Source organism: Saccoglossus kowalevskii, chromosome 5 (genome assembly GCF_978046115.1).
Source record: "Saccoglossus kowalevskii chromosome 5, keSacKowa6.1, whole genome shotgun sequence".
Lineage (NCBI taxonomy): Eukaryota > Metazoa > Hemichordata > Enteropneusta > Harrimaniidae > Saccoglossus > Saccoglossus kowalevskii.
This window is the reverse complement of record NC_140645.1, coordinates 23,608,302-23,628,540: the sequence shown is the minus strand read 5'-3', so window position 1 is coordinate 23,628,540 and position 20,239 is coordinate 23,608,302. Positions and strand designations below refer to the sequence as shown.

The 20,239-nt window shown below is 33.1% G+C and overlaps 2 protein-coding genes and 1 long non-coding RNA gene across 3 annotated transcripts; 2 read left to right on the top strand and 1 right to left on the bottom strand.

Annotated features, from left to right (window-relative positions):
• The first annotated feature begins 1,067 nt into the window (after positions 1-1,067).
• On the top strand, positions 1,068-1,460 carry LOC102802255 (beta-1,3-galactosyltransferase 1-like). The gene has a single exon (XM_006813640.2). The coding sequence runs from the start codon at positions 1,068-1,070 to the stop codon at positions 1,458-1,460; it is 393 nt and encodes a 130-aa protein (XP_006813703.2).
• A 1,299-nt stretch (positions 1,461-2,759) lies between these two features.
• LOC144344215 (uncharacterized) lies at positions 2,760-4,881 on the top strand. Its single transcript, XR_013419130.2, has 4 exons — positions 2,760-2,845; positions 3,451-3,779; positions 4,154-4,236; positions 4,611-4,881. It is a non-coding gene; the product is annotated as an uncharacterized LOC144344215 (long non-coding RNA).
• Positions 4,882-10,749: 5,868 nt separating this feature from the next.
• Positions 10,750-13,019, bottom strand: LOC146745908 (uncharacterized). Its single transcript, XM_085499640.1, has 2 exons — positions 12,686-13,019; positions 10,750-12,105 (listed from the first exon to the last, which is right to left on the bottom strand). The coding sequence occupies exon 2, from the start codon at positions 12,101-12,103 to the stop codon at positions 11,453-11,455; it is 651 nt and encodes a 216-aa protein (XP_085355766.1). The 5' UTR covers positions 12,104-12,105; positions 12,686-13,019; the 3' UTR covers positions 10,750-11,452.
• Between the last annotated feature and the right edge of the window lie 7,220 nt (positions 13,020-20,239).

Genomic DNA, 20,239 nt, shown 5'->3' with positions numbered 1-20,239 from the left:
TTCATGGAAATGTCGGACTGGAAGAGCCCAAAGACCTAAATAACTTTCATAAAAGGTCTATTTCAACTATCGCAAACTTTAACTCATATATCATATGTTGTTTTATTCATAACACGACGTCAATTAATCTGTGACACCTACTACTTATACATATATATTTACACTGATTTATGTTCGTGTACATATCATTATAATATATTCACTAGCTATACAATCTCAAAATGTACATTGGACTATAATCTACGGGATTATCAATAATTGTATCTCACAGCTATCACCAATATATGTTCAAAGATGATTCAAGTGAGTTTATTTTTAAGCTGGTAATTTATTTCAGATATAGTTGGATACTTCGATGCCATTCTTTAAATATAATTCATTTCGCGTATAGTTGGGTTTATACAGCTTATCGTTTTTATACAGTTGCAATTTATATTGTTATTTACATAATACTTACTGAACGAAACATTCAGTTCATATACTTCTGTATTTTAAATCGATTAATCTGTAAAAAAGAATGTTCTCTAGAACAAATTTCGACTGGTCATCACAAATATTTCGAAGACAAGAATTCAGTGATAGAGGTATTATTATGATTCATATTTCAGAGACATCTCAGTATTCACAATGATGCTGTAAAAACAACGCTATGCTCAACAAAACAAACGTGAAAAGCAAACGGGAAACCGTGCTGGTCGTGCATGCATTAATCTATACTAACATATGTGTGTTCGTGGTAACATTTCACAATTTATTCGAATCTAGACAAATTGTAACCTCGGAAATGGGGAAAATCAGTCTCCTTCACCTCGAAATTCATTTCTATCGGAAGATGAAGTTTTCCGAATATTGAACACTAATAAGTTGGACAAACAACATCTGAATAACTCCGACTTGTCGTATCTGTTGGATCTGGAAAACATTTGTAAATGTGACACTCCGAATAATGATACTTACCTTATAATAATAACTATGTCTACCCCAAGTACTATTGTTCGGCGCAGCCTCATTCGCAACTAATCAGGGAAGTTTATGGGTTCCAAATAAGACAGGTGTTTTTCACTGGAATGCCGTCAACAAATGAAAATTTCCAAAAATTGAAGAAAGAGCACGAATTGTTTTCTGACATAGTTGTAGTCGACATTGTGGATTTTTACAACGATCTTACACTGAAGACAATGGTGATGTTGAAATGGGCAGTGACGTACTGCCTACATGTGAAGTACGTCATGAAAGTGGAAGATGACGTTTTCATCAACTTCGACAACCTCATAGGCCTTTTGAGCAATGTAAAGCGAAACAATTACATCGTAGGTCACGTGTACAAAAATGCAAAACCCATACGAGACGACCAGAATAAATGGTGTACCAGTAAAGACTATTGGGCACTCAATATCTTTCCAGCGTACATAAGTGGTGTGGCCTACGTAATGTCAATGAATGTTGCAAAATCAATTTAACAATCAGCATGCCATATGAAAATGTTCATTTTTGAGGATGTCTACGTTGGATTGAACCTGTTAAATTTATCAATAAAGCCAACACATCCTAACGGGTTTGATCGTTACGGTGTATGTAATGCAAAACCACGCTAGTTACATGACATAATGTCGCACCACACACCACCCATACTGGTATCAACGCCAATGAAGCAATTAACGACGCTAAATTATAAAGAATTGTGTACGAATTATAGATCTCAAAATAAATTAAAATTAATTAATTTACTTTAATGAGCATGAGCATGAGCATGAAAGAGCCATAGCTACATGTATTTCATATTACTTTTATGTGATCAGAAAACGTTCTGAAAAATGTTGTATTTATTTTTATCAAGATTTTGAGATTTGTCTGACGATATGGCAATGATTAATTAAACCGCAAGAGGGATCATTGGAATCCCACACCCAAAGGGTTGGGATGAGATTTTTCACAGTCATTATGTGTGTAAAATTCTTGTACTCGCGTCACATCAAAATACGGTATTAAACAAAATAACGAACTTGATACGTGTATATATTATATGCAAGCTTGCTCAAATTAATAAATGTGTTATTCCGCATCACGAAACCTACATATGTATATCATCCGCTAAATGTATATGTGCCAAGTAGACAAAACCAATATATTTTTAATCTCGCAGCTTTAACTTTATAAAAGTAGTCACATGTGAAACAGACACTGGGTACTGGGTGTTTTGACGGCTCGTCGAAATCACTACAGGTTAGATGATGTATGGTAATAAGGCTATTCCATTCACAAGTGATGTATGCTTTGCATAATATCTCACTTGAATGTTGTTTGATTCGTGTGTCCTCGTCATTCGAAATATTTCGTCCTAAGGTAATCCTTCAAATAGTTGTTGCATAATATGTTCAAAGTAATTAAGATATGTGGTACTTTTTTCAGTGATGTGTCGTGACAACCAGGTAACGAAAATAGTCCGGTTGACATCACCACAATTCAAAATGAGAACAAATCATTTATGCTGGTAATACGTGATATGGCAACTATGACGTCGTCAATATATAGTCATATGTGACGTTTTATATATTGAGCCACTCAATTTCATGAAAATATTTTAATCAGTTGTATTCGGTAAAACAAAATACCTGCCAATCAGTTGTTCTACCCCGACTTTTCATGAACACTGGTTGTACCGAGAACATATATTAATTCTATCCAGACAGGAAGATACAAGGATTAAATGATTAAACGATGACGAAAATGATAAAAATATTTAAATGCTGAGTGGTAGTAGTCATATTGTGGACACATAGGTAACACTGTGAAATAGACATCACTTGGCTTGCAAGTGTTTATAGTCTTCACGACAACACTATAGGTAAGATATGATGTGTAATCTAGCAATTTTTGTATTCATCTGATAGAGCAATCGTTTAGTGTCTAAATCAGTGGATTTTGTTATTTGTCCATATTTTGGAATCCATTTTATGTTGTGAGTGGGACTTGTTACTGTACAGTATGTTTGATTGTAGTCCCGATAGTTCAAAGTATTAATTGCTTATTTATCCACACCATGCCCTTGTGGCAATAGACGCATCTTCGCTTCAAGACTAGAAATATAAAACAACACTAGCTCGACCCTATGAAAACGTGGTTATAGTATGAGCTTTCGTATCGCAATTCGGTTCAACAAAATACACAGCCAAACCAGTGCTATCGTTTTTGAATACTAATATCACATTTATATAATACTAATTTTATAGACACATATGGGTTATAGTGTACAGTAACATCAAACACCTCACCTTTGTGATTCTTTGCGACATATTTATGAGTTATGCTTCTCACTAATAAAAATCCGACATGTCAATCAACAAAGCCGTTCTAGACTAGAGTCTACTGTTCAATATAGTATTCTGTTTTATTTTTAAATGTTTCTTTTTTGATGTGCCGTGTATTAATATATCTATCTATTCACATCAGAAACTATGTTTGTAACACGCTCATTTTTGGGTTTGATCATGTTGGTGGTTACATCTAACGCTCAACTGCATCCTGGACGCCCTGATGATGGCACGTGCGTGGATTGTACTGATGTCATCTACATAGAAGGAGTATGACATAGTGTGTGCACCGAAGACTTCACCTGCCCCACTGGTTTTGAAGATATTGAAAATCAAATAGAAGGGAAAAACGCTTCGTATCACGGTGTATATTACGAAGGGGTTTCACAATTCCTTCCTGGGACAAAACATTTCCAGTATAATGCAATACTCGCATCACAGATTGGCGGTATGAAAGAGGCCGACCCAGTATGTTATATTTATCAATAAATTTTTTTATTGGGTTGATTGTGATATCATTTTATTTAAGTCTAACATTCTTGACGTATTACACAAACTAAATAATTGTATGTATATCGCAGTAATTTTATAGGTCAATGGTGATATTTAAATACACAATTGAAGGCATTTGTGCGTGACATAAACACTGAAATTTTTGACGAGCCAACGTGTATGCACGTTGAACAATTGTCTTTGTGCGGAATCGTTTCGCTCATTTCGGGTTAAACTATGTTACTGATAATGAGTTTACTGAGTGACACTTTATAATTATCGGCCTCTTCCATATTCATCTATAAAACAAAGCAATGCATATATGTACTTTATATATACTTGTTACATAGGGAGAACAAACCAATTGACCATTGTCAACGATGTGAGGTCGATGTAGGAGACGATTGGGTGTAGAAGTGTTTGTAAGAAAGAGGTGAATACTTGGTGATGATATATCTGATGATAATTATACTAATAATATAAAACTAAACACTGAAATACACTGAAATAGGTCAATAAGTATCAAGATAGTCACATGAGGTGAATAGCTGTTTAGCGACTGTTGGTGGAATGTAATGTTGTTGTTTTTTTAATTCGCAATGCAATTGTTATATTTTGAAATTGTGGTCCAAAACAGTTATTAAAACACAACATGGTTGTATTTTAATGTGTGTTAACAATTACATAGATCAGGTTGAACAGAACTAGTATTTTTCGTAAACCGTATTTTTTGCGAAAAAAAAACATTAGCGTTTGCAATGTCCAATTGTGTCGTCTAATCACGTGAATATTTTTTTTCACATGTAGGAATGTGCACCGTTTTTAATTAAGCACCTTCAATTGAAATCACCAGTCTCCGAGGAAGATACAACGAGAGATAGAATCTGTTTGATTCGCAGAGACGGCAACTTTACTATATATACTTGTCGATTTTTTTCTGACGATCCTAATTTCATTGATCATATTATTCAAGCAAGTTCATAAAAAACAACATATATTCGAATTTGCATCATGATGTCACTTGTAGCATGATTAGGAGTGATAACAATCAGTGAAAATAAAATACAATGTTATGGCATTATTATTATTATTATGATTATGATTATTATTATTATTATTATTATTATTATTATTATTATTATTATTATTATTATCCGTCTCGATGATTTACATCTTTCGTATGAATACATGTATCGTAGCATGCAATCTTCATATAGATTCAGGATTTCCGATTTACATAAACACTCCATAAATAAAAAAAGTTGTTAGCAATATTCAAATAGACAGTAGTTGAGTGGTTTACAATTACAACACATTGGAACATAATAACAGAAGTGGTGTGATGTAAAATATTCATGTAGTATTACAGTGCAGTCGGATTCAATCTCAGTCTAAATGCAAATGAAGTAGAGCACAATTATCATGACAATAGGGGTGTAATGGTTCATAACCACCATATGAATAAATGCAATAAACCAGATTCGAAATTTAGCTCGCGAGATTTCTTCGCTTGTGTCCTTGGTTCCCGGTATTCTGATGCTCTGTCGAAGCTGCGGCGATATCACACCCTCTCCGTACGCATACAAAGTTTCCAAGATAATGATGGTCTCGAAACTTGTCTATTGTAGTGGTGTGACATGTCATTATGAATGTAGCAAGATGACGCGCAATGGCTACAATAATAGAGATGAAGATGTGGATCTCCATATGAACAGAAGTATAGTTTATTGAATTTCCCAAAGTATAGTTGATTGCATTTCACAAACAAGTATAGTGGTATGTAATATGAATACAGGATTAGTGAAATGGCGAGCAGTCTCGTCCTGTGAGACTTACGTTGGCTGTAGTCAAAACGTTTGGCTATTCGAATAGTTTCCACTCTGATAATTTATAAGTGTAACAAGGGGTAGTATTCTGTTTATAATGTGGGGGTTGGCTGCATTGCAATATCGAGAACTTGTTCTTGTAAATGAACTTGCATGGCTACTACATAACTACATGAAAATAACTGCATTGGAAAATAAATCATAACGAAATGTATATACGCACCAATAATAATTTTGATAATCTTGAATTTCTTGTCTTGAATCATGATTGAAAGTAGCTAAATGAGATTTTACAGCACTATAAGGATTAATAATTGAGCTGTCATGTAGATATACACCTTTTTACTTTCGGATACAATAGAGCATTCACTTCTACTAATCACTTCAGAAAACACCCGTGCATTGTCACAAGGCGATCTGACCTCGTCAACAATTTTTTTCAATAACTTATGAACGTTATTCTCCATTCATCAATTCGTTTCCTATATTCTATATCTTCTATGTTTAATGCTACACTGTGAATCTTGGAAGCACTTCCATGTTTTTCATTAAAACACACCATTTTAAATGAATGTACACTGTTGCAATTAAAAACATGTGCACTATGTTATTTTCTATCAAAACAGTAATGTTTTACTATTTTTAGAAAAATGTTTTGGGGAGTTTTTAAAACACTTCCTGGTGAAAATTAAACACATTGTAAACACACAAAAATAAACTTTTTCATAATAAAGTGTTAAAATGTTTATTGGTAGGATGTTTAGGGACTGTGTTCAACTTTGTGCAAGCAGTATTAACAAAATTGGGTGAAATGTATGGCAACTTATAAATAAATTATGGTATATATGCTAACTAGACAATTACCGAAGGTGACGTAATTCAACACATAATGAGATGATCATGACATTAACTTCAGCAAATATTTTTTTTCAAGCACCAGGCTGTGGAAGAATTAATTGTACGCAAGTTTATAAGGTCTGACCAACTTATGTGTACAGCTGGAATAAAGACACGCGGTGAATTAATTACCAGTTGGCCTAATGGATTTTGATGCTCCCATTTGGAGGGAAACACCTTTCTTCCAAATTGTTTTATTTTAGAGCACCTTCTAAACAAACACACATGCAATGTTTCAACCTAAAACGCCTGTTCATATACAGACACTTTTGAATGCGGTCTACGGTTTGCATCTATAAAATAGACACAATGCTTATTATTGACTGTATGCAGCAAATTTATTAGAAAGAAATGCTCACACACGTCACCATTGTCAGCAGATATAATGTGCATGTAGTGATAAATTAATTAATTTTAGTATTTTTATTAATAAACAGCTTTATATATTCATATACTTTGTGAGTATGCATACCATGTACCTGTCACAATGTTTAATAATCGATTGATATAAACATGCACAGTGTTGTTATCAATGTTCGAGTTAGTAGGTCTGATGGCGCATCCATTTTCTTCTTTAGCTATAATTCTATTGGCGGATCTTCAATGTTGAATTCAATCCGATATGGTGATTTCCATACATCTGTGCAAATGTGCGTATAATCTAAATGAGCTCCCCTACATAACCATTCAGCTGATATTTAGTAGTGTAATTAATACAATAAATAGAGAAAGAAAACAAATATTGAACAATAATTTGTTTGCTACTTCTTTGCAAAACTTTGAGATACCTTCCATAAACGACAGCGTTCACTATGAACACTATTATATGTTGCATGTCAAGTAACTGATAAACTTGTGTCGTACGCACGCTCATTCAACGATTCGTGTTAATGATGCGTGATCATATTTTCGTTACTTTATAACAATAGTAATATTTCACATCAAATATTAATGTTTCTAATATTGCATTGCTTGAAACAATAATGATAATTATTAAAATATTACTCACAGAATTATTTATAATATAATTTTGTTTTAGATTTTAAGAGAAAAGATAGGAGCGAATTTTGCTAATATTAAGAATTAATTTTGTCCTATCAATATGGGTTATTGTTGGTTCAGCGTCTTGACCCTCAATGGCAGAAGAACACTGGTTAATAAACAATCAAATAATTTGACCGATAGATAAGTGAAAGATGAATAGATTAAATTAGATATAGTGCAAATATGCAGATTCTAGGATATAGTGGGATCGCATTCCAGACAATAATATCACATAGAAAGTAATTGGACACTTTCATTTATGTCAATGAAGAAAGGGTTTAAAGATTTTATTGTTCGTTTTAGTTATGTTCACAATTATTAGGTATTTTATCTACAGTTTCACGAAAGGTTTGAATTTTCAGTCAACACAAGTACACTTATTCAGTTGCATATAAGACGAGAAAACTTCTTCAAAAAATTGCTATTATTCTTCACAATAACTATATTGTTAGTTTATATTTAAGAATAAATACTTACATGATTAAGTTTATCGTGTATTATGATTACTGTACAGTAGTTCAAAGTGCTTGGTCGCTGTGATAATAAGCACTTTTTATGTATGTTCCTGGTCGAAATACTTTTTAAAATGTTTTCAAGTAAAATCACTTTGAAAATAGTTAGACGCACTCATGGTGGATATAGTTTTCAATGTGTGTTTCTTTTGGAAACACTTTACAAAATGTGTTATGTGCAAAAACATTGTCAATTAAATAGCGAACAAAATATAAATATGTATATACATTTTTAAGTAAAGTACAATAAAACACTATGTTAACTATGTACACTATGTACAAGTTAACTATGAATGCAAAAGATATTTTTTGTATTCTGTTTTAAATTTTATTCCATATATATTTTCCAAATTTACCACAACTTCTATTAACTTTGGGGACGGAAAGATTACATTTGTAGTTTTGTTCTGTGTTATACGTATGTATATATCTATATATTTTATTATAATATATTTCTTGCGGTCAGATAACTTTTAAACCAGAACAAGGCACCCCCCTTATACCATGATGTTCAAGTATTGCAATTACGATATTGTGTTTCACTGTATCGAATGCACTGTATAAAATCTATAAACATTGTGGCATTACCCTCATACATTTCAAATAACAAATATTGAATTAAGGTAGAGATGCAGGTACGGGGCACTTGGGAGTAAATTTTTGTTTTTTTTCTTTTTATTATCCAAACAGTTTTGGCTATAGACTGTTAAAATTTTGTAGAATTGTGAATAGTGGAACATACTCAGAAAACTATTTTAAAATATAGATAACATGTGCAAACATTCTCTCTTTTGAATGCTTAGCAAGATTTAGCAAGGCTGTACATAAATAATCAAAAAGAAACATGGTGAAAAAAAGTTATGACGGGATCTCCATATTATGCACTATATTTAACTTTTTACAAAAAGATAATAGGTTTAAATTTGGAACTGTTACAGCCATTTTAATTATAAGCATTAAGCAAACTTCTTACTGAGTGAATTGTTATGCAAATTAGCAATTATCTCAGCTTCTTTTTAGTGCACATCCCAGAACTTTAAAATGAAATAGCTCCTAGACGCTTTGACCTTTTGTTTTGACATTTTCACAAATGATTGACAATGTGTTTATCTTCAAAACGCCGTCGGGCATAGTTTTTGGTTGAATAGTGTTACAACAATCGTACAGACAACTAGCCTGGGTGTTAATTTATGCATAAACTTGATGTAGTGAGATTTGAGCTGCCCTGCAAAATTGACAACTGGTAGACAGTTTGTAAGACGGCACATTCTTCATAGTAAACAGATGTACATATACACCAATTTTGACAGGAAACATAAGCATGGTTTAGAAGCTATTTTTTTTAAATCACTTTTGACCAAAAAAGCACATTTGTGTGCATATTTCAAACTACAGATTGAATTTTAAAATTCATACAATAAGCTTTCCGAAAATATATAGTTTTGTGGACAAGGGAGGTCATCTTGGTTTCCTAATTAACGAATTAAAATACCTGTCAGGTAAACTGAATCTCTACCTTAAGCTAATGAATGAAAGTTTGCAGCTATATTTTCCCTGACAGCCATATGTTTATACAGTATGTTACATCTTTATAAGTTTGTAATGTAACGTAATGGCTGCAAAATTTCACTCATAGCATCCCTTACCAGTCTTGCACTGATTCCCTTCCAACCTGTCGCTTTATGAAGATCTAACCTGATAATTTCAGTTTGGATATCATGAACAGTTACTGGGTGAAGGAAAATGATTGGGTAGCTCTTTCCCCTAGAAAGTTGTAGAAAAAGATATTATTATTTGATGTTATTTTGTTGGCTAACTTTTCGCCAATTGTAGAAAAGAACTCATGAAAGTCATTCGCAATATTTTCTACATCTGTGTGTATAATCGGGGCGCCATTATAATTCATAATATATATGACTTCTTTGGGTATAACTAAATTTGTTTTGGATTAGCCAATGAGTTCATTGATTACTTATAAACAATTTAAATGTTTTATTTTTTAATTAAAACAGTGGTGTTGTAAAAATAACTCATTTGCGATTTCACGAAAATCACTTAATGTGTTCAATCTTAAAGTAGGGGAGAAATTAAAACACCGAAATTTACAGTGTAGTCACATTCTCATTTATCATTTTTCATTGTTTTTTCTATGCACCATTTCAATTAGTAATTAATGTTTCTAATATTTTATTAATGCTACAAACAATTCCAATCAAACGTCTTGAAAAGTGTTCGTTGTAGCCTTTGGTACATCTATACTTGCTTTTTGCCTGGACTAATAATTTAGAGTGAATGTCAATTTCATATAATGAAATGATGTCTATATTATGCCAGGTGACGCTTATCGACACGTTTTATTTATTTCATAGATATAATTGGTGGAAACTGTTTATGTTTAAAGAAAAGCACACTCTCTAAAATAACAACATAACAATGAGGAAATATTCAGTCAAATATTTAGATCAGACCACAATGTATTCATTTTCCCGGTTATACTATTACCGGAAATATTGAACATTGTCGAACCTATTTTGCAATATAATTTAACACTGTTGCCATATTTCTATTGCCTAAGTAAAAAAGTAGCGCGAAAATAATTTCTTCATATCGTTATAACATGGACCAAGCTGTCGTGGTATTATATAAACGAAAACGACAAAATGCATATTCAGCGCCAATTGATATCTTATTTATTGAATTCAACAATTAACTAAGGATTAAAAATACACGATTAAATTTGAGGTCACTGCTATACAAAAACCATCACGAGAAATGAACATAACATATAACAGTTACATATTTAATAATAATTAGTACACTGACCCATTCATAAACATAACAATACATTTAGTTACAATACTAACATACAATATGTGTCACACTCCTTGACGAAAAACGTACAGGTTTACATATATAGCTGCCACAGTGCAGAAAATTAACCTAATAAATTAAATATTGTAGATATATTTATTAGTATATGATGATAATTATGCATTGTAATACTGATTTTAACTATATTTAGTTAATTATATAGTGATACAAATTTTAATGTTTCCGTTAATGAGACCGAAAAACGATAATTGTGCAACAGCATTACCTTTAAACCGAGCATGTGCTTCAATTGCGAAAGATGAATAAATCAGTTTCATCTGTATTTAGCAAAATCCTACTTTCCTCTTTCTTGCAACATTCATACTGCATATAATCTAATATTTGCTTTTTAATCTCAGGCTTACAATTTTCACGAAATTTGTAGATTTGCGTAAAAAAATCTAACAAGTTGGATCCGACTTGAGATTTTTCATCAAAACATTCAGTGACCTCCATCCACAATTCCCTTTTTATACTACCATATCTGACATTCGGTACTCTACGGTTGATGATATCTTCTATGGCATGAGTTCCAATGAAGTTGTAAAACGGATCTTCTTTTCTTCTGTTTCTCCTTGAGGTCACAAAGTTGCCTACCATTGCACAAACCTTTACCCTGTATTGTGTTTATATATTGTTCTAGGTGTTTGTTTACCAACTTTTCTTCGATGATTTGTTTTTTTGCGGTGTTCAAGTCTCTGACATTTTGCGACTGCATCTCATTCAGGTTCTTCAATTCTGTTTTGATATTGTTGTAGCTAACAATATCACTTCTGTAAATATGGATTTTCCATTCTTTTTCACGAGCTTCTTCCTTCTTTTTTGTGTTCTTGATGACTGAAAGTGCTTTTTTAACTTTCTGACTTCTTGTTCTTAACAGTGAACCAAGCCGAGGGGATTCTTTTTTCAAACAAACTGGATGACCTTCAATAGAAAGATCTAACAAGGCAACATACTGTAGCTCAATTTCATGGGTTGTCCCGCGGAGTTCATTCGCCCACTCTTCCAACGTTTTCCATTTCAGCTTTAATGCAAATAGCACATCAGAGTTGTCTTGTGAAGAACTAGTCACCTGACTGATGTTTGTGTCACTGAGCACTGCCTCAGAAAATTTCAGCCGACCGTACAACGATTCTAGATTATCAGACATTTCTAAAATAGAAAATAAATGTAATATATAAAAATATATATCATGCACATTTTTTAATTCTAATGTCTCTGAATTCTGTAAATGTTTACAAGAATTTTTTGAAAGGATGTGAAATGTTACCTAACAGACTGAAATGCTATGATATCTAATATTTAATCTGAAAATATTCTTGCTAATTTAAAGATTTTTTCTGAATTGTAGAATATGATCCTGTTAAATCCATAATTTTTTATGGCGGATTGTTTAGACATAGAAGTATATTATAGTATTAAAAAACAGTAAAGGGTCTATTCTCATTGTTTCAAGCTATGGTAATTATTATTAATAGAAAACCAAACATATACAAATAATTTTTGAAAGTTATTATGGGAGCAACACATTTCAGGGAATATTGAAGAATATAAAACAAAATTGCACACAAATTTGAGTAGGCAAGTCTTGTGGTTGAAAAGTTGAAACTGTTATTATTCCAACATAGTATAAAGTACTAGTAAGCATTATTTGGCGGCAGTTGTCAACCACCCAGGTGCTCCAAATAACGATTCAATAAATAGTATAATAAATACAATGTAACATACATACCTTCAATGATTAAAAAATCAAACTCCAGGCTAGATAGCGCAATAAAAGTCAAGTAGTGATATTATGTAATAGCGGTGTAGACACAGTAGTGAACTGAAGAGAAATGACGACGTTGGTTGTGAATATCATTGTTGTCGTCGAAGGCGATTGATATGCAGATTACGTTTGTCTGACACATTACAAGACAAAAGTCGAGACTGTCGAAGAACAATACACAACTGACAGACAGACAGACGTCCTGATGAAACCCCTCTTTTAAAAAAAAAGAGAAAAAACGATCGGTTATCACAGCGATACCATATGTTGATCTCGTGGGCTGACCTTTAACACCGAAAGCAGTATGGCGATAGTGGTTCGCATTCGAAAGGTGGGGTGGTTTCACACGGAATAACGGACATAATTCGAAATAAATCTTTATTCAACTTACTTCCTGTTGTTAATTGGATTAAAACAGTTAGATATGCTTACAACTGGATCGCACATCTGAGTATAAAAAATCCAACATTTTCAACGCTAATTTGGGCTGCGAATACTGCGTGTACAACTGCGTCACCTACGTCGCCGAGTTCATTGAACCAGGAAGTGTGCAAAACGAAGCGAACAAATTTGAAGAGTCACTTACGTTACGGCATTTTCCTATTTTTAAAAATAGAGTTTGTCACACAAATACACATCGTCCATTGGTAATACACTGGGCCAGTGTAGGATTTATCATCAGGTTTTACGACAAGTTGGGCATTCAATGGTGGAGTTTTAATGGGAACACTTATGACCTATCGAAAGCTTGAAACGTCAACTGTTTATTACGAAGCGTACAAAAGAGAAAAAATGAAAAATATAAGCTCAAAATAATTTTTTTCTTTAATATATAGTTTATGCAATGCATTCTCTATGGCACATCCTGTGATGTTTATTTGACCGGGGAGCACTGGCCACGGGCGGAAGTCGGCCATCTTGTCCACCCATTTCTGGCAATGGGATCTGTATAATATTCTCCGACTTTTATAGACAACTTCTCCCATCCACCTGCACAGAATCATACACAATTTGTTAAGAAATCATTTTTTTGGGGGAAACAATTGTTTTCAAACAAGTTTTACATGAATTGATTGATCTTTGGAATCAATTTTATTAGATGAAATTTATTTCATAATAAATACGTACCATCATCCATCCTGGTGAATAATATTCCTCCTTTAACCAAACATTCATATAGGTTCATTATAGTTTCCTCAAGATCTTTGAAATGATATGCTGAATGTGCTGCACAAATCATGCCAAATTGTTTTGTCTCATTCATTTCCAAATACTCTTCAATCGTAATAGCGTGGAAGTCAAACGTAACATTGTTCCACTGGTCCCCTTTATTTTTCACCAATTGTATAAACTTCGTCAGTTCGTCTGCCACAGGTTCAACAGCCGTGTACGTAATATTTGTGTAATTAGTCAGCAAGTCGTTTATAAATGGCTCTTCCCTTATCCCTGTAACAACATATATGACTAATAATTTCATTCAAGTTTCTACATTGGAATGGGATTTTATTTCTAACCTGTTAATCAAGTAACGATGCATAGTCAAACCCCTCACTCTGTACATGGCAACGAGCATTGTACACTGGAGCTAGGAGTGCCATGTGTAAACGCAAGCATAAGTATCTTTTAGATTGTATGTATGGCGTGTTAAATTATATTTTCAGACGTCTTATACGTATTCTTTGTTTGAAACTCCATTTTCAATATGATCGATTGAAGGTAATTCAAAATTTATGCGAATATCATGTTGAGTAAAGCTTACCATTTCCACATCCAACAGTCATCACATCCAATGTTTTTGTTCGATCTAAATCCAGTTTCCTAACTATCGTCTGAATGTCATGTTTCCATTTTTCGTCATCCCCATGGCTTGCAAACTTTGTTATCTTGTCATTGCAAGCGTGGAAATATGTCGGATAATGCTTGAGCGTTTTTATTGTTTCTTTCATTTCTACCCTCGCTTTAACAAAATTGAGTTGGTTGTATCAGATATTGTCACACAAATAGGGCTGAATAATACAAATTATGATTACAAAATGCATGTCAAACAAAGGTCGATGAACAGTCAGCTGGCGTACAAATAATGAATTTAATTTTCTGTTCGTGCAATAAGATGATCGTATGCAAGAGTTTCTTCTCCACAAAAAACTAAGATTCTTCGATATTTGATTGTAGGAAACCAAAAAAGCAGTTTCTCAATCTTTTTTTTCAGATTCGAGTTGTAATCAACATGGCGGCTCCATATAATAATTATTGATAAGGTAATCACATATATGTATTTATAGTAGTCAAATCTACTAGGATAATAAATCACGAAGAGCTAAAATTATTCATATTTGAAAGACATAAAATTGGCGTTTTTATAATTCAAAAAGTTTTGTCCACATACAAAACAAAGAACAATTATTAATTTATATTTTATAGTAGCATAAATAACTATAATATAAAAACAATAATATATAATATACCGAAAATATGGATTATAAGACATCAGACACATAGAACGCTTTGAACCATTAATATATCTATATACCAAATTTTATATTATTAATTTAATCTTTTCACAACAAGGATTTTATATTTAAAAGCCTCGAGTCCTGTATAATATACTACTAATATATAATTCAATAGTTTATTGGGAATAATACCATTCACACAAACATACTTATGTCTCATTAAATACTCTGAAAATGTATTAGATTATATGTAAATACAACAACATGTTATAAATATCTTGTGAATGTTTATATGTATACTATGTATACTTAATAGTATATGTATATACAAAGTTATAACAAGTAAAAAAAAATTTAATGCGTCGAAAAATTGACTTGATATTAACCTTGATATTTACGAATGAATTACCAAGGAAATAAACTACTATGGGATATGAACGTACATCACTACATGTCGATAATAACGTATATTTATTGTGTATCAGACGATAAAAATGAACACCTTCATGAGGTAAAAAGTGTGATTCACGAAATGACATATGTTTTTAAATCCCCTCAATAAGTACAAAATATTTTGAAAATATGAGACACTTACTTGCTGAGAAATTCATATTGGTAGTACTACTTTGACTCATTGGAAAATCCCTTAACAAATTGCATGAAATTAATAAAAGCAATTCTATTCTATGAATGACCGTTTGTTTTAAAGTGCGTGTGTTCAAATGGCGAATGTTGAAAGGCGAGTTCAGACTGTCGACAGTCTTCGGGCCTAATTGCGTTTCCTAGGCATTCGAACGCCAAAGGCGTTTGATTGGAAATCCGAACCATTTCACGCGAGGGACTTAGCCCCGATAGACTGTCCCCGTCTGCAGGTTTCTAGTTGATATGAATAATTCATAGTTGATGCAGACGTCACGAAATAAATGATAACCATAATGCATGCAAATTTATTTAAATTGCCCCCCTGAATTCGTTGGTTGTTCACGTTTTGTTTGTGACATGCTATCAAAAACTGCTGTAGAAAGTGTCGCATTCGCGTATAGTACAATTATAACAAACTTCGCGTAAGTCGTCGGCGATCCTAGTAGCGACCTTTTTCACGATTGGGCATCATTTACATATGAATGTACCCGGATCTGGGAATAAATCTTTCCAGTGAATTGCAGCACCTGACAATCGGTCGTGCCTAACGGCACTCCATTCTTCCTGTACCGGCGTTCACAATTTATTCACGTCTATTACGTTTATACACAATATTTATTACTAATAACAGATTAATATTAGGTACGACCGACTGTCGACAGTCTAAGCCTAATCCTCTATTTTCTATATAGTTATTTATGCTGTTGCTGTAATTTCAATACATCACGTTATAATATCGCAAATAAAAAAAATAAGTGAGCTAAGTAGAAGTGTACCGCATCGTTTTTTAATACTAAATTATAAAACGATATTTTTGTATAATTTTTGAAACATGATATTCCATGTAAGACTTTGAATGTTAGTGGACGGTACAAATTACTTATAAAAAATGCCAAAATTCCAAAAGCTGTACAATAAAATTGAATGATGAATATTTAAATATCAATGAGAATGACGTACACATCAAGTATTCAAATTAAATCACAATTTTTAAAATAATTTTGCCACGTTAACAGTTGGAGGTCAGTCGTCGATTTCTCGTCGTAAATATTACACGTATCTACATATGAATAATATAATATATCTATATCTAATACCCGGCACTAAATATATTGAAACACAATTAGGTTTACTGAATGACGGTATAACTTACTTGTAGTTTGGTGTGATGACTTTATGATGATATGCTAGTAATTAGGAAGAAGACGAACGAACCGTATTTCCGTATTTCCCGAAATATGCGCCTGAATTATGCCTTGCATGCAGTGGTATTTAAACATAGTCTAGGAATTATATTATTATTTATATAACTTAAGTATTTGCACAGACTGTTTGACCTAGCAGTGTGAATACAATCTCCCATTTTATCAGTTAAATATAGTACAAATGTTTTCTGTGTTTGTGTTTCAGAACTAATACATAATAAATTCGACTAAATTGTGACTACATTGTTTACGTTTATAAGCATATTCGACAAATTTGTTTAAAAGGTTTGCATATAACTATGCAGGTGTTGTTAGCTAGACTTCTCGTCAGTAGAGTCAAACTAATCTGTTTCACGACCTTTCACCTTTGCTTCCCGTACATTCGAAATGCAAATACCAAAAAAAACAAAAAACAATCCAGGGTTTGCGATCAAAGATATTGATGAGTTAATTAAATTGTGTTGTCTGTAAAACTATCATATTGAATATTTATTTTGCGGTAGCACGGGATTGAATTAAGCTAGACATTAGTGCAGCTCTTATTCTGGTTTTATCAGACGATGGATTTTTACACTACTGCATTGCATGGTCTCTAAATCTATATGAAATATTTTGATAAATGCAGCAACCAACAGTACGAGGTAATATAGATATTGTGATGACTATTTTTTGAATGTACTTGACCTGTTTCTAACTATCACTATCTTACATTGCTGTAGATACAAGTACATTGATAGAATGGAAGTTAAATACATTAGAAAGATTTATTTATACCGAGAGATTTGATTAACTCTGGTTCCCTTCAACAGACCAACTGGAATATAGAATATTTGTGAATCTTCCATTTAATCTGTGAAAAAGCTTACACCAGTGCTACTAAAAATTAACTTATTCCCCTTTTTTTGACAACCTTCATTTCGCAGATACTTTTGTGTGGGTTTCCTTATTTTAGGTGTACGTGTTTTATTAAATTTATAAACAGTAGTTATGAAATCAATCATGCGGCAACATGTTTGAGATTTGTCATCAAAGCTTTCAGTGTCGTCTATCTTGTAACCCTGAATCGGGTGTTCAGAACTCCACGTTTGAAGTTATCCTCTATGTGCTTAAATGACTCATTCAACCCATGGGCTTGTGTTTCAAAAGAGTGCCTTCGATCAACTGAATGATGAAGATTATGACATAGCAAGGACGAAAGCAAGATCAGTGACAGATGAAGTTGCAAACTTTCTATCTCTCTTCTGGAATCAAGCTGATGTGGCATTTTCTGACTTTATCAAAAGATCATGTGTTCCCTCAAATGTAGGGTGATAAATAAGATAATATTGGTAACCATTACTACAAAAAGAGAATATATTTGACAATGATAATAATAGGTGAAGATGATGATGATTATTACATATGATTTTTCAGGCAATAAAATGTGAATGTGTATATTGCCAATGATTAATAAGATATATGAAAATATTGAAAGTATAGTATAGTAAAAGTGGAGTTTATACTATAGTGAATATATCAACATGCTTTGATATGTGCATGGCACATTGCACACCAAAGAACAATCAATACATCTTGCATTACCAATTCTTTATACCTGGACGTCAAGTTTGTGTTTTTATGTTTTTATTTTGTTTTAGACATGACATATTCTAAAACATGTTATGTAAAAATCTCTAAACTAGTATTGACTAGTATTGTATTCGGAATTACTTTGGGAAACGTAGTAGATGTATAATAATCCGATTATTTTGAAAGGCGATTGTTTTTATTGTGTTGTTATCTGTGAATATCATGGTCATTACATAATAAACACTCTTGTGTTGGCGTCGGACATTTTTCGGTGGCCAGTTTTTTTCATCTTAGAATTCCTTCCCATGATACATTAGATTATTGAAACACCGAGAAAGCCTTGAAATACTATAGCGTAATGTTTGTCTGTGCTTCAATCGCGTAACGTGCACTACTTATATATTAAACAGGATATAATAAAGCCGGATGGTATATCACGGGTGATCTCTTTTCCTCAGGGGTTCTCCACACTTGTCAGGGGGGAAACTCGTCTCGTCTCTCTATCTCGTCCCCTTGAGGTACGGGATCGGGAAAGTCACTTTAACTTTACAGTCAAATAAGACACACACAACGAAATACGTTTCAACTCTCGTCTTAGTCGATCTTTTGGAGCACTCTATAAGACACAGCGCCCTGGGGAAAAGTCCCCAAGACTCTCACAAGGCTGAACCAAGACTCGCCCAAGACTGGACTGCCTCAAGGCTCGCCCCTGGACTGGACTCTCGACTGCGTCTGTCGTGGAGTATTCGCCAAGACCAACTCAAACTCTCTTTATTCATTTTCAAAACTCTAACCAATTACAAAACAGTAAAAAGACTCTAGGGCGTAACCTTCAATCATAAAGCCAATCACACTAAGTACTGAATACGTCATATCTTTTGATTAATCGTTCACTACATTAATAACTATGGAATACCAACTGTCAGAATCGCGGCGTATATCTCATAATTAGTTCCAAATCACTGAGCCAAGTTCCGTCCAAAACTTCAAATAGACCTGAACGATGACAGACATAACACAGCAATTCGCTAATAATCAACTAATTAAGTCGGTTAACAGATACGCAAAAACAAATTCATGACACATCCCTTCACCCAAACTGAGATATGCCTCTCGGCATTGCACGTTCACAAATCAAAGACCGTCAGCCACTCATCGTCATACGGGTTAAATACAATACTAAGAAAAGGAATAAATCAAAAAGAGAAAAACACACTAATTAAGTACAATGATTATAAAGTCTAAATACAATGGTTATAAAGTCACAAATATCTACGGTTATGAATCAAAAAACAAGGGAAAGGCTACTAATCGACTCACTTTTCTCAAAAGGGTCCGCTGAGGGTAACCCTTCGCTGCACTGTCTCCGTTACTAAGGTTACAAACTCTATATCAAAAGGTCAAAAAAAACTAAGGCGTAGCGGTGTAACCAAGCGATCAGCCAATCGCTGCAGTCGACAGCGTGATCACGTGATTACCAGGGATGCGTCTCGCGGTTAAAGCATTGCAAAGCGGTAACTAATAAACAATGAATAAAAAGCTATTAATCAAACTCCTTTCATATACGCTTATAAACTTCAACTGAACTCAAAAGTCGTTAATCTAAACACAAGTCATACGGCGTGGTAACGGAATGCAAAGACAATGTC

Bases quoted from the DNA above. Each gene is read 5' to 3' on its own strand.
- LOC102802255 (XM_006813640.2), top strand. From the start codon at position 1,068: ATGCCGTCAACAAATGAAAATTTCCAAAAATTGAAGAAAGAGCACGAA.
- LOC146745908 (XM_085499640.1), bottom strand. From the start codon at position 12,103: ATGTCTGATAATCTAGAATCGTTGTACGGTCGGCTGAAATTTTCTGAG.